The sequence below is a fragment of the Buteo buteo genome, chromosome 1 (assembly GCF_964188355.1).
Source record: "Buteo buteo chromosome 1, bButBut1.hap1.1, whole genome shotgun sequence".
NCBI lineage: Eukaryota > Metazoa > Chordata > Aves > Accipitriformes > Accipitridae > Buteo > Buteo buteo.
The window spans coordinates 36,641,017-36,656,909 of NC_134171.1; the positions used below are offsets into that span (position 1 = coordinate 36,641,017).

General features: G+C 40.7%; 1 protein-coding gene across 1 annotated transcript; it reads left to right on the top strand.

The window, feature by feature from the left end:
* Nucleotide 1: 1 nt before the first annotated feature.
* Nucleotides 2-15,607, top strand: CASP3 (caspase 3). The gene is made up of 8 exons (XM_075027878.1): nt 2-125; nt 5,185-5,334; nt 6,627-6,719; nt 8,984-9,108; nt 9,613-9,741; nt 11,729-11,904; nt 12,422-12,539; nt 13,439-15,607. The coding sequence occupies exons 3-8, from the start codon at nt 6,646-6,648 to the stop codon at nt 13,663-13,665; spliced, it is 849 nt and encodes a 282-aa protein (XP_074883979.1). The 5' UTR covers nt 2-125; nt 5,185-5,334; nt 6,627-6,645; the 3' UTR covers nt 13,666-15,607.
* The last annotated feature ends 286 nt before the right edge of the window (nt 15,608-15,893 follow it).

Genomic DNA, 15,893 nt, shown 5'->3' on the forward strand with positions numbered 1-15,893 from the left:
GGAGCCAGCCGGGCCGCCGGGCGGGCGCGTACGGCGGCGGCGCGCCCGCCGAGCCCAGCCCAGCCCAGCCCTGGGGAGGGCTGGTCGGAGCGCAGCGCCGGTGGAGCGGGCAGACGGCAGAGCCGGTGAGTGGCGGCGGCGGCGGGGCTGCGGGCGGCGGCGGCCGGGCCGAACAAAGCGGTGGGGGGTGGGGTAGGGCCGGCTGGCGCCAGGCTGTGGCTCGGCGGGGCCTCTTCCGCAGGGAGCCGGCTGAGGGGAGCGGGAGCCTCCCCGCACCTGGGCCGGGAGGGGAGCCGCGGTTCGCCCGGGGCGGCCCCGGCGCGGAGTGCCGCCTTCTCGTTCCCCCGGCTGCCCGCCGGGCTCCTGCCACAGCAGGTCCGGCGAGGCGGTCGGTTGTCGGGGGCGGACGTCCCCCCGTCCGCCCGCCCGCCGCAGCGCCTTGCCTCCCGGCCGCGGCCGGCCGCGGTGTCGGCCCAGCTCTCGCCGCTTCCACCTCCCGGAGGGAGAGCGCGGGGGCTCAGTTATTAGTGTTCCAGAAGCTTAAGGCAGACAACTTGCTCGTTTAAGACTGTTTTTGTGGAGAAGCTGCCTAAACAACAACAACAAAAAAAAGGCGGGTGGAACCCCCAAAACTTTAATTTTGGACTGCTTTCTGGTGTCCCTCCGACAGACTGTTAACCAACTGGAAACACGGGCTCAAAATCTGCATTTGGATCTACCAAAATAAAGCTTGCGAGACAGCGGGTTAATCCTGGTCTAGAAAAGGGCTCTGCAGCCACCCGGTTGCTAACAAAGAGCGGGTGTGCGGTAGCCGAGGGGCAGCATCCCGAGATGAGGGTCACCGCGGCGGTGGTACGGAGGGTTTGTCTCTATTGTTCTGATCCTGCCACTGCTGGGAAAGCACGCGTGAGGCCTTCGCAGACGCCGCGACTAACTTTTTATAGCGCGTGGGAGGCCCTGTCCAAGGTGTTGTCAGTCTGTTCCCTGCCAGGTTGGAGGATAGTGCTAGTAATCTAGGGTCTTACCCTCCAGCTGGTAATTCTCTTCTTTAATTATCTGCTTCTCGTCAGTTGGTACGTTTGAAAGTAACACACCTCGCCCTTAATAACCTTCTCAGGCTCCTTAATATTAGTTGCAATGGCGATGTGGTTAATAGGTGTAAGTGGAGGAGTATGGAAGGGTCCCATCTACTCTCAGAATAAATTCAAGTCTTGCTGATTTTGCAGATTAATGCAGGCTAACTAAAAGCCTGTTTGCTTTTGGAAGATCAGAGTGCTGGCCCAGACAGTGTCAGTGCTTTCCAACAACTGCATCCAGACCAGAAGTAATGTGAAGGGATGTAACGGTATTGGCATGCTTCCTTCAGTGGTAGCAGTATTTAATAATGGGATAATGCCACATAGAAAACGTAATGGTGTATTTCAAATGTTTTTAGTTTTTTCATATAGCCAGCTCCTTTATTTTCCTTCTGTTAGTAATTAGATAATTATAAGTCATCATTATACATTGTAGAATGGAAAATTCTTAATTTGCATGTCTGCCATACTATCACAATGTGCCCTGTATATCTCTATGTACATAAAATACCTTTTTTGCATGCTTGGCATTTTAGCTTGCAGTCATGTGAGGTGGAAAACTGCCCTTTTCTAATCTTTAAGGACATGTTTTATGATACTGGTTCCCGGTTTGGACATGTGTTTTAATACTGCTACAATCATTGCTTTGTAGCAGCTGACATATACTGAACATGTGTTGTCTTGTCTCCTGTGGTTTGCATATTTCGTGATACAGTAGGTAACTAGAGACAATTCAGTTATTTACTTTCTTCCCTGTCTGAGAAGCTTTGGTGTTATTTTTATCACTATATCATTAATTTTTCTTGTGTGGTTCACAATTCATGTAAATATTGCTTTAAAAAGAAACTTGATTATTCTTATGGCTATCTTCTATCTCTGTCTCATAGGGTTTTCTTAAAAACTCAATATTTTTTTCAAATAAAATTTTGTAAAATAAGCTGCCTAAAACCTACAGAACATATTCTGCTAGATTAGAAAAATGCTGTTGTTCATCTCAGCTATTTGTTTTTAAGGTTCCTTACAGTTGAAAGCTTGTCTTACCTAAGCTTTCAGTGAAAAGAATATCAAGGAGCAGAAAAACAATTTTTAATTAAATTCCTAATGCATTGTCCTGATTTTTTTTTTCCCCTATACCTAACAGCATGAGATCATCCTCTACAGGGAAACATGTGTTCTGCTTGACAGAACATGGCATCATTGCGTTACCTAAACAAAGATGATGCAATTCTTAGTAGTCTGTTAGAATCAGCACTGTCCTCCAGACAGTGTTGCTGTTACCCTGACTAGTGCTTTAGAGCAGAAAACATACTGCTGATTAAAATGTGCATTTGAGTGCCTAGCTCTAAAGAAGTGCAGATGACTTGGTGCATTAAGGTGCTTAGAAATTGATGGATATTAAAGGTGAGTTACAGATTCTATTCTGAAGATAATGCATGCTGTTGTGTTTTAGGCCCACCCGGCAACAAAGCACCACGCGGCTGCTCACTTACTCCTTGCCAGTGGGATGGGGAGGAGAAAATGTAATGAAAGGCTCATAGGTCAAGACAAGGACAGGGAAGGATCACACACCAGTTATGGTCACAGGCCAAAGAGGCTCGACTTGGGGGGGAAAAACCAAATTCAATTTAACTTGTTGCCAATCAAATCAGAGTAGGGTAATGAGAAGTGAAACCAAATCTTAACATACCTTCCCCCCACCCCTCCCTCCTTCCCAGGCTCAACTTAACTCCTGGTTTTCTCTACCTTCTCCCCTCCAGGGGAATGGGGGTTGTGGTCAGTTTATCACACGTTGTCTCTGCCGCTCCTTCCTCTGCAGGGGCAGGACTCATCACGCTCTTCCCCTGCTCCAGCGTGGGGTCCCTCCCACAGGAGACAGTTCTCCACAAACTTCTCCAACATGAGTCCTTCCCACAGGCTGCAGTTCTTCATGAACTACTCCAGCATGGGTCCCTTCCACGGGGTGCAGTCCTTCAGGCACAGACTGCTCCAGCACAGGCTTTCCCACGGAGTCACAGCCGTCTTTGGGCGCAGCCATCTGCTCCAGTGTGGGCTCCTCCATGGGCTGCAGGTGGGCATCTGCTCCACTGCTCACCTCCACAGGCTGCAGGGGAATCACCTCCTCTGGCACACCTCCTCCCCCTCCTTCTTCACTGACCTTGGTGTCTGCAGAGTTGTTTCTCTCATATATTCTCAGTCCTCTGTCCAGCTGAAGTTTTTTTTTTCCCCCTGTTCTTAAATCTGTTCTCCCAGAGGCACTACCACTGTCGCTGATGGGCTCAGTCTTGGCCAGAGGCAGATCTGACATGGAGCCAGGGAAGCTTCTAGTGGCTACTCACAGGAGCCACCCCTGCAGCTCTTCCCCCACTACCAAACCCCTACCACACAAACCTAATACACATGAATATTTTAAATACCTCACGTATGATACCCAATTTTTCCTCACTATCTCTCTAGCTTCTGTGAAGACTCTTAGACAAGCTCCAGTTGTGATGCAGAAAAATGCAGTAAGCTCTAACACTTCATTAAACAATTGAAACTGTAGGCTGTGAGCGAGGCTTGCAAAGGCTTTAGTAAGAAATATTTTTATGCTATGTTACTACAAAATGTGTTTTACACTGTTCAGAAACAAAGCACTGCACTTCATTGTAACTGTAGGTTTTGCTAGCTACTTCTTCAAATTTCATTGTTTCTTTGGCATTGGATCAAGGACAGCAGTTTTAGAGTTTTAAGGTTGCAAAAGGGTCAAGGAGATAAGTCTTAATTTAAGGCCACTTAAATGTTGAAGATCTTTCTTATTGCTTGCAGCATGCTTTAACATTTGTGTTACAGAAGCATTCAGTGGACCCAGTCTGTTAGGTCTCCAATTTGCCTACTTAAGTCTGCTGCTGTTCACCAGTGTTATTCCCACCTGCTTACTAAAACCAGTCCCTAATGGGATGCAGCAACTTGGTTGGAGCACACCTGATGTGAACCCAAGGCAGCCTAATGATCCACTTACCCTCCCTAGTGATTCCAAGGTCTCATCTATTGGCCAGAGAGTTGTTAGCTTTCCCTATACTTTAGCTGAGTCTTTAAGTAGTTACTGGTAGGCCAGGCTGGCTCATATGGTAGACAGGAGGTGACCACAGCTCATGTAGGCACATACTTACTAGTTTATGCTAGCTGGTTCATGTACTTGCAGCACTGGCACTGCAGATCTTCACAGTGCCAGACAGCTGGCATAACCACATGGGCTTTTAGCAGAAGTTGAATTCCATGCTGACATGGCTACGCTGCTCTCAGTTCATCTGCTGGCTAGTATTGATAATGGAGTTGGTATGTGATAACGTGCTTTTTAAATATGGTGTGGTTCTTCATTACTATTGGCAGACAAAGAACAAACAAGGAAGAAAGTTAACCTTGTTGCTGTCTCTCCTATTAGTCCCAGCCACAGTGAAGGGTTTGGGTTGTGCTTCTGCACATAGTGCTTCTCCAGAAGAAGGAACAGCATGAGTTGCATCAGAATTGTGGGCTGGTCTGGTTGGAAGTTTTCCTGCAAAATAGTTTTGTTCAAAGTGTCAGGGTGCAAGCTCAGGAAAGCTGGGAACCAAAGCCAAGGATGATTGTGGTAGGGACAGGGTTGAAAGACGCATAGAAAGTCGTGGAAGCTGGGCTCTGCTGGATCAGGGGAACTTCTAGTGTTCTTGTCAATGAAAGCCATTCTTTCTGCTTCCCAGGGATCAGAAGCTCTGCTTTTCAGTTACAGCTGGGTGGACACACCAATTGTCACTCTAGGGGAGACTTGGTTGTCAGTGCTAATGCTCCCTGCCCAATGACAAGGCATAGGGTTGGAGCACTGTCATGCCACAGGTCTCAGGTACTTGAATTACCCTTCGGAAGTGCATGTCTTTTTTCACATAGGGAACTCTTAAGGAATTAGACTTTGAAATTAGCATGAATGAATCCAGATCATGCTGCTAGGCAGGCAGGTTCAGCATCATAGATGTAGTTCCTGCCCCATGATACTGTCTTTAAAGTGATTTTCTAAAATATAAAGCAATAATGTATTTTTAAAACTTTATTTCTAAAATATCAAGCTTATTTGATACTTTTGTAATTTGGTTTTCAGGAGATTTCCTGTGCGCTGCTAACTTACATGATACAGTTCTCAAGTCTGGAATAATTTTGTGAGCAAGATTTCATAATTACATCAGTGCTCCAAGATACAAAGAAATAGTATTCAGAGTAACCTTGAAGATCTTTTGAAGTCACTAAAAATGTAAGTAAATGTCTTTTAAGAAACAAGGAAAGAAAGAGGGTTATACATACCCCAGATTAGTGCTTCTGATGCATCAGTAATTGTTGCCACAGGAAATGCATGTTCATGGTGTACTAGCTAGACTATAGATAAAAAGTTAAGAGACTTAATATAATAATAATAATATGACGGTGTAAGATGACAAATATAGTTTGCCACCACAGAACCTAAGCCTTAAATAAGAATCTTCATCATATCTGACCAGCAAAGCTTATTACTTGGTCTGGTTATTTATACATCCCTATTTACCATAACTATATCTGCTAAGTTTCTTTAAAATTCTTGCCTCATAGTGGCTGGTTTGCTTCTTGAGGTCTAAGCACTTAATTCACTTCTGAGCATTTATTACTTTGACCTATCTGGCAATTTAACTTTATGATGCTTAATCCTTTTCTGAATCCTGAGTTAAAGATAACCTGTGGTAATGTGTTCCATGAGTACACACAGAGTAGTTGGGAGGGAGGTTTCTTGCTTTTAAATTGATTTCTGGCTTGGTATCAATCATCATTTCTTGTCCTGTGTTCTGATCAAAAGTAAATAGCAGCCCACAGCACAGAGTCCATTTCATCAACTATTTAAAGTTGTAACATTTTGGTTTTATGTTATTTATATTGTAGTTGCCTTCACATACACCAGTTAGGATTGGGTGATGTTTCATTTGAAACTGAATGCAGAGAAATTATTTATTTCTCAAAATACTATGACCCAACATCTGATCTTCCATGTTAGTCTTTGCACACATGCGATAACCTGTGTTGCTTGGTTTTAGATCTCAATTTTCTGTCTTGCTGAGATGGAAGGATCCATATATGACACAATATTCATAATACTAAAATGCTACTAATGCATGTAAGGACATTACAATATTATAAAGATTGTTTTAAATTTGTTTGTCTCTATCCTGCTTTTTGTAGGTATTTTCAATGATTTGGTCACAGGGATCTGCAGACTGTTTTTCCCAGAGTTGTTTTAGAATACAATAATTTAGAAAAATATTTAATGTTCTTCTTTCAAATGTAAGATATGTAGGGATTACTCAGAAATGCTATTTGTTGCCTACCAATACTAATACTCCTAGACTAAAGTTATTCTGCTTGACTATCCCCTTTTAACATTCCTGTTTTCTCTATAATTCTAAAAAATTGCACTCTGTGTAAGGCTTTAAGGAAACGTAGCAAAAATTAAGCAAATTCAAGGTATTATTTAATATGAAAATTAGCTGTCATATATTTCTATTTTCTTATGTTTTCAAGCTGATAATTGAGAGCCATAATGGCAGACATAGGAGATGGACCACGTTCGGGCGAAGATCTGGCAGATGCAAAATCTATTCCTGGTTCCAAAGGGTAAGTGAGGTACTTTTGGTTTAAGTCTTCAAGTCTTGAAGAATCTTGTGCTGTAACAGAAGGTGAGAGCCATAGAAGAAATAATGCTAAAAGGAAAAGTTTAAATTATGGTAAATTATAATAATCATAAAAAACTATTAGCATTGTCGTACTGACTGAAAATATATAGTCTGACAGAACAGGCCACGTGTATGTACAAGGAACTAAAAAGCAAAACACTTGAGGTGCAGTTAGACTGGACTTAACAGAATTGTCAAGTGGTTAGCTGTTCTTGAAAAGAGACTTCTCTGTCTCACCCTGGGCTAAATGTTCATTCCTTTCCTTGAACTGCTTCTAGAGCTCACCTGAACCTGTGGCAGACAGTTCAGCTGCTTGAGCTTACCTGCTGTAGGGTTATATGTGCGGAAGCACAACTGCAAGGGGAACTTACAGGGGTGGAAGGGAGGAAATGTAGGCCTGTTCTTCCTGGTGACAGCTAGTTGTTACGCTGGTGTAGCACTATCATCAGATTACGCTCTCTCTGGGCACCTAATTTGTTTCTGAAGTTATTCTTTTTAGTATTTCAATGAAAATTAGATCTAAGAGCATTACGGACTTTTTATTTGTAGAATACAGTATGACAGCGGGCCCCAATCTTGTAATCACTTACCAATGTGCTTAAATGAGAAAATCCATACCGACTTCAGCATATATGGATTGAGTAAAATTGACAGCTGTTGCAGAGTCATGAGTGGTGGTGTAGTTGGTGTGCTCATTAAGGCAGACTTAACAGGTGCATACAGAGTCTTGGTCTTTCTAGGTTTTGAATTTTACTTGTGAAAATTCAATGGTAATATGACTTTTGGTTAGAATTCAGAATAGATTTACAATTTCAGAGCTGATCTTGCCTCCTGATAGTAAAGATGACAGTAAAAAAACCCAACTGATTTCATGTTGATACAATACTTGGTTTCCTTAAACTAATTTTTCATGTTCTCCTGCGCAGAGGCATTATCATTTTAGATGCAGTTCTTCCCTGAGTCTTTAAATTTTAAGATTTTACAAGTTGCACAGAAGATTACTACAAATACAAATGACTCTTCACTTTTTTTTTTAATTATTTGTATATGTGCACATTTTACCAAACTTGAAACAAAAGTTTTATTTGGGAGCATAACTATACAAAGCAGTTTTACTTATTTTAACCTCTAGGCAATTACAGTCTTCACTAGTTTTGAATCAGATCTACCAACTGATTTCACAGACATAACTTAGAATCATAGAATCGTTTGGGTTGGAAGGATCACAGAATTGTTGGATGGAAAGATCATCTAGTTTCAACCCCCCTGCCATGGGCAGGGACACCTTCCACTAGACCAGGTTGCTCAAAGCCCCATCCAACCTGGCCTTGAACATTTCCAGGGATAGGGTATCCACAGTCTCTCTGGGCAACCTGTTCCAGTGCCTCACCACCCTCAAAGTAAAGAACTTCTTCCTCACATCTAATGTAAATCTACCCTCTTTTGGTTTAAAACCATTACCTCTCGTCCTATCACTACACTCCCTCATATAGAGTCCCTCCCTATCTTTCCTGTAGGCGCCCTTTAAGTACTGAAAGGCTGCTATAAGGTCTCCCCGGAGCCTTCTCTTCTTTAGGCAAAACAACCACAACTTTCTCAGCCTGTCCTCGTAGGGGAGGTGGTCCAGCCCCCTGATCATTTTCATGGCCCTCCTCTGGACCTGCTCAAGCTGAATGCAGTACTCCAGGTGGGGTCTCATGAGAGTGGAGCAGAGGAGCAGAATCACCCCCCTTGACCTGCTGGCCATGCTTCTTTTGATGCAGCCCAGGATATGGTTGGTTTTCTGGGCTGCTAGTGCATGTTGCCAGCTCATATTCAGTTTTTCATCCACCAATATCTCCAAGTCCTTCTCCTCAGGGCTGTCTCAATACACTCATCACCCAGCCTGTATCCATGTTTGGGATTGCCCTGACCCATGTGCAGGACCTTTCACTTGGCCTTGTTGAACTTCATGAGGTTTGCACAGGCCCACCTCCCAAGCCTGGCAAGGTCCCTCCGGATGGCATCCCTTCCCTCTCTAGAGTATCAACCACACCACTCAGCTTGATGTCATCAGCAAACTTGCTGAGGGAACCTTTAGGGAACAAGTAGCAAACCTTACCAGCTTCATTGGTTTTTCTAAAATAACCTTATTTTATTATTATTTTGAAACTAGAGAAGAGAGATCAGAAATTAACAGCTAAAGTTTGTCTGATTTCTATACAGAAAGAACCTACCTGCTAGCAAGTCTATGGACTCTGGAATTCTGCCAGACTACAGTTACAGAATGGATTATCCAGAGATGGGGGAATGTGTAATAATAAACAATAAGAACTTCCACAGACAGACTGGTACCACTTTCAAATTTTTAAATTTTTTCCTTAATTTAGATAATTTTAGATGGCAAAATTGGTCTGCATATTTAATTTTGAAGAATAATACATGCCACTAATTTAAGTGGTTTGAATGGGTATGATTCATTTCAATGCATTCTTCCAAATATGCATAGAGGGAACGCATGAGGTTATAGCAGTAATGTGGAGAAAAATTGATAGGCAGTACAAGTCCATCTTACCTTTTAGTCATGATTTCTGTTTTGCAAATTAAATCCTTTTTTATGTCTTTATATAGATAGGTCGATATAAAAATAAGGACTAGCTAAATCTACAGTATAGGTACAGAGAGAGGGAGGTCGTGTGCATGTATAACAGTGCAATGTTTTTTCTGTTAGAGTGGGTCTGGAATAATAGAATAATATTCTAGAATGATACAGGTATAAGTGAGAAAATAATTTGGCTCAATCAGACCATGCCATCTGTATCATATAAAAAATAATACATTTGTCTTATGTATAGGGATGTTACCCCGTTCGGGTACAGATGCGGATGCTGCAAGTGTCAGAGAAGTTTTTATGAAGTTGGGATATAAAATAAAGATCAACAATGATCTTTCATGCAGGGACATTCTTGAACTCTTGAAAAATGGTAAGTGATAATATCTTCAGTGTGTGTATTAAATCAACCACTGTTTCCAAATACATCTCTAGCCCTCACATCTCTTCTTCCATGATTCTTTTAGATGATATTTCACACCTACCAGTGTTTTTTTGCTAAGGATGACATGTACATCGTAGTTTCTATGTTTATTCATCTTTGCTGTCTCTATCTTTTGTGCCATGACTGTTGTCTCCATATCCTTTCTCATCTTCTAAGAAGCCTGGAAAAAAGGCTGAAACTTAAATGCAAACTGATTTATGTTCTGACTCTGGGATCACTGAAGCTCTCTGAGTTGGAAAGAAACCTGCTTAATTGGGTAGAGGGGTTCTGTGCTATATCCTTAGTGGTGTGGCCCTAGAGGTGTTCTGAGCCAGGGGGGCTTCTGACTGAGGGACCAGAACTGCAAGTGCGTGGACTGAATTACTCTTTTAGAGAAACAACTCATATTTTGTTTGACTTGTGAAACAAAACACCCTTCTGTCAAGTGAGAGCTTTATAGTACTGTCTGTGTTAGTCCTGCTTTGTTTGGACTTGACTACATCTAGACCAGTAAATTAAATGGTGCCTGGAGGTATCTGTAGCCCTGGCACACAGTCTATTGTAGTTCACTGTTGGAAGGTTCTCTGGCATGACTGTGGCTTATACCTACTAGCGCTCTCCCAGGCTGTTGCAGGTCACAGTTCAACAGTTAAAGTGTTCCAGGGATTATTCCCAACAGCCAGTTAGCCTCTAGCAATCCTGTTTGGTTTTTTTGTTTTGGTTTGGGTTTTTTTGTTTTGGTTTGTTTTTTGTTTTTTTTTTTTATAAATGTGTTTGCTAACATAGATGTAGGTACTTTAGTGCCAGTTAATGTTAATGCCAGAGAATGCTCTCAGGCATGGTTAATTTATTAACCATGTCTATTGACAGTAGCTGAAAGTGGAAAGGCCTCTGTCTTACCTGTGTTGTAAGGCCTCCAAATAGAAAGTGTAAACTACAGACTGCAGCCTAACTAGAGATTCCCAAAAAACAGCCTTTCCTGACTCTTCTAGGTGTAGTGCTTGTCCATGGATTGTAGAAATGCCTGAGTGTGCATTGCTTGAGAAAAATCTAAATAATTCAGTTTTTCCAGAATAGAAATTCAGTGTTTTGGCAAGCTCTAAACAGAAAGCTTCAGCTTTTGGGACTGTTACATTTTAATCTACAAACTCTTGCATCTTCTTGAGTTTCCCAGTCAGAATTCCTTTTGGAGCCTTTCTTTTAAACCATGTTTGTATCTTTTCATATATTTAAAAGAATCATCTTGGTCCTCAAGTACAATCCCCACAATGTCAGGCAACAAAAGACATCAGAGAATATCTGTTTTATGCTCTTTGCATACCACAAGATGGAAAAAAAAAATCTACAAACACTTTATATCAAGCTTAAATGTCTTTAAGTACAAAATTCAGAGGCTTGAAAAATCTTTCTAGACCTTGCTAGGGGGAAAGAGGGAGAGAGAGAGGGGTAATGTGAGTACCTAGGTCCCTGCAGCCGCAACAACTTTCATACTACATTCAGTTCCCATGTAATCCAAGTAGTTGAAGCATCTCTGATTGGAAAGAGAGGTAAGAGTTCCCCATCCTTTCCCAAAACTCAGAACTTCCCATCAGTCCAATCCTAGATCACGAGACTGTTGACCGTTACTGCATGAGCGAGGTGTACCATTCAGACTTTGAGACACTGGGAACACCTTCTTTGTCTCCTCACAGTGTTCCTGGCCTAGTTCTGTGGCCATGTCTTAGAATGGGTAGGGTTGCCCTTTAATTTGGGGTTTTCTGTGTCCAACTTCCTGAAGTGGAGTAGGCTGGCTCCTTTTGTTCAGAAGTGAAAACTGGCTGGAGGTTTCTAAACACAGGAGTTGTTTTTTAAAGACTGCTGTCACATTGGAAGCATCAAATGTTCAAAGCTTTTAGGGAGTGCAAGAAGTTACAATAATTCTCTTTTTTCTTTCAAGTTTCTGAAGAAGATCACAGCAAGCGAAGCAGTTTTGTTTGTGTGTTGCTAAGCCATGGTGATGAAGGATTCATCTACGGTACAGATGGCCCTCTTGAACTGAAAGTACTAACAAGCCTTTTCAGAGGTGACAGGTGCAGAAGTTTAGCAGGAAAACCCAAGCTCTTTTTCATTCAGGTGATGTACAGCTGGACAATGATCATCAAATCAGCTGCATACTTAAAAGAAAATTGTTTCCCAATTAATTATTAGTGCAAAAAAGTTAATTATTTCTAAAATTGATTTAAATGGAATTACTTTAGAATGAGATTCTCTTCAGGTCTAAGAGTGGCACAATCTGCCTTATTAGGTAGGCAGTATTTGTAATAACTCAGATTGCATTACCTTAATTCTATGGATTAAGTAAAAACTTTCTGAACACTAGCCAATATTTTAGTGAGTTGCTGAATGCGCTTTTGAATGAGTCTCTATCTTAACCAAACTGTGTAGTTGATTTAAATAAATGCTAGTTACTTTTCTTCTGAGTCTGTCTAATGGAAATGTGACATAGAAATTCTTGTTATTTTTTCATTTTTTTTAATCAGGACATTACTGTGTTTAAAACAGAAAAAAAAAATCAGTATTCTGATCATGATTGCTGCCTTTATTTTGTTATTTTTTTATTTCATTTTCCATTCTTCTCTCCACCAAATAGGCTTGTAGAGGGACAGAGTTAGATTCTGGTATTGAGGCAGACAGTGGATCAGAAGAAACAATGTGTCAAAAAATACCTGTAGAAGCAGACTTCCTGTATGCATATTCTACAGCTCCAGGTAAGAGACTTGCAAAGAAATTTTTGCTCCTGAAATTGTATCTATATATCAGCTTGTATTGATATTGTATCCAGTCAGTGGGTGACTATTTCATTCGTTCTCTTTCATGGAAATATGAACTTTCTTCCCTCAATTATTTTTTCTCCCCTGATTGGATTTCTTTTTGAGGTAGTTGCTATTCTCAGTTCCTACAAAAAAAACGCAAAATCCAAACCCTGAATGTACATCTTTCTCACTAGCAAACCCTCAAATATTCATTTGCTATAAATTCAGTTAATCTGAGTTATGCAAATAAGTTACAGCAGGAAATAAAAGGTATTGTTAGTTCTGAGAGAACAAAACAATCAGATACCTGTAGATACATATGCAGAAGTGTGTGATTAACACCAGCGTATTATTTGCCTATCGATTTCTGTTTTCATTGCATCCTTAAGCAAAATCAGTAGTGGCAGAGCCCTTAGTATGCCCTTTACTTCATCAGTTATCAGCAGGTTCCCGTCTTTAATTCATGCACGTAGTCCTGAAGATAGTGACACTGACATCCATTTTGCATCTTGGCTCTATCTGTAGTCACGTCTCCTTTGTACACGTATACTGTATAAAGAAGTAGTAAGTGATTAAGGCTAAGACTGTTGCAGCAGAAGATAGTTTTCCTGCCTTTTGATTTTCTACTTACTTAAAGTATTCTTAGATTAGAAAACATGAGAGGATTAGAAAAATTTTTTGAGCTGGAATTTGGGGGAGATTATAAAATCTAAATTTTGTTGGTTAGTGGTTTTGAGTTTTTGTTTTAAAACATTGATTGCTATTAGAAACAATGTATTGTTCCCCTAATTACTATCCTGTCCTGTATCAGAGGCTGCTATATCTGATCAATTTGACATCTCTCTTTTCCCCAGGCTATTACTCCTGGAGGAATTCAGCTGAAGGCTCCTGGTTTATTCAGTCACTGTGTAAAATGCTGAAGGAACATGCAAGGAAACTTGAACTCATGCAGATTTTAACTCGTGTAAATCGCAGAGTGGCAGAGTACGAGTCCTGCTCAACACGGGAAGATTTTAATGCAAAGAAGCAGATTCCGTGCATTGTCTCTATGCTCACCAAAGAATTTTACTTCCCTTGCTAAAAGAATTTCACCTTGTAATTTCTCAGTTCATGTTTTTATCTGTAATTTATATGCAGTGTTAGTATGGAATACCACTTCTAAATCTGAACTACTGTTCACTGCTGTGTATGGCATAATGAACTATCTCAAAGTTAGATATGTCCATTATTAGGAGTAAAACATAGTATGGCTATGTTAGAAATGCAGACTTGAGTAGCTGAAGCATAGGCAAATTTGAAAGTAGTGCTCTATCTTGGAAAAATTGGGAAGAGGAGACTGAAGAAATCTCAGATCACTTACCAGATCTATTTGGTGCTACATTTCACTTTGCTGAAGGGGCAGAGAAAAGAAGCGGTTCTTATAGTTTGGTTTCATATCTTTGCCAATAGCAAGAAGATTCAGAATGTGATATGTTTACTAATGATGGTAATATGACAGTAGTGTTTTTCTACATTTCTTCTTAGCTCAAGTTCTTAAAGTTTAGGTTATAAACTAACCTAAACTGTTTTTATAACTTAGGGCATAAACTGTGGAAGACAGCCAATTCATTTTTTTACATACAATTAGGAATGATATTTAGAATACAGTCAATTTTCACCTGATTATTTTATAACTTTTTGTATGGAATATTAGGTAAAGCAATTATATCAACACGGTAGCTGTTTCAAAATAAATTTTGTATTCTGACCTTGAAGCTGAGTAACTAAGGGACCAGTCTTCCAAAACTTTTTCTGCAGCTCCATAAGGGAGGATCTGTTGGCGCATATTTTGGGCTATAAGAATCGGTGCAAAGGGAAGTCTACGTTCTGAATAGTCTGCTTTCCTCTTTCTGGCCGTAAATGAGAGTGGGTTCGCTTTGTGCTATGTGCGTACCACATTTAACCTGTGTGGAAACCTGGATTTGTGATACTGGAGAAATTTCACTTCTTAACTCTAGTATCAACTTGACTTAATTACAAGACTTTAGCTAAAATATGTTAAAAAATAGTAAATTTGTATCTCTTGACTCTGAATTTTGTGGAAAAGGTTTTTGCAAAATTGTAAAACACTTTTGTTGATGTTTCAGCTTGTGGCAGTCTTTTTAAGATGAGAGGAAGACAGAATGGTAAATGACTATAGGGTGCTTGCAAAACAAGACTTAAATCTCTTTAAACTGTGTAGCATAAACAATGTTATCAAATTGATGTTCACTTCCAGAGGCATTTGTGGTTGTTTTTTAATTTAAATACTGTTTCCTAAACTGTACCATGCTTTTCTATGTGTATTATTTGTTTAGAATCTGATAGCTTTTGCAAATTAACTTTAACTTTAATTATGTCCCTTTTTCTCAAAATACTACTTTCCCTTTTCTTCGCCACCTGCCTTACCACCCAAAGTTGAAAAGAAGCTGCTTTAAAGCATTATATGCTGTATAGCCAGGTAGTAAGAGTAGTGATTGAGACATGGGAAATGCAGGTTCAAAAGTTATGCAGAGGAGGCAGTTTTAAACATTGTAGGTGAGTTCTTTGATGACTGCCTGCTGAATAGGAGGAATCTTGTCTCTCGTAGAAATGTTTTGTGAGAGAGTGTTAGTCTGTTTTAACTGATTGAAGCTTCAGTTCCAGGCAGATCTATTACCCATGCTTCTGTTGAGAAACTAAATAGGCCCCTGTTAAAGACACCTAAAAATAACATTTACAAAACCCTATATGTAGGTTTCTTCACGTAGTTTGTGAATTACAACAAGCAGCTGCACAGTTATGTGTTGTAAAGGACTTATGTCAATCTACTTCAAAGTAATTGGCAATAGGAATGTTCCCTGAATTCTTAGTTATTTTGCTGTGAAAAAGTCCTGTCAAAGAGTTTGCTCTTCCCTTAGATTTAATAGGTTCTGGTCTTGATCCTTCTTGGTTCTTTAAAGGAAAAATGATTCTACAACTTTTCCAATAGTCTTTAAAATAAAGCAAAACAAAATCAAAGCTAAGCTACAATGAGTAACCAGTAATTTAGGAAGATGTAGAGGTAGGGCTTAGGGAAAGAGGTAATATTCCCATCAGTCCTTTCCTCTCAGGACAAGAGCTGCATTTTATTCCAAGTCAGTAAATTCCTTCACAGTGCCAGGAAGGCTTCTGGGTATTTCTAGGTGAGGACTGGTGTTCCAGTCAGTGGGACTCGTGAGTGGAGACAGAGCCTGTTGGAGAAGGGAAAGGGGGAGGCAAGTTAATCATTGCTGTAGGTTTTGGCTAGATAAATCACAGAAGACTGGAAGA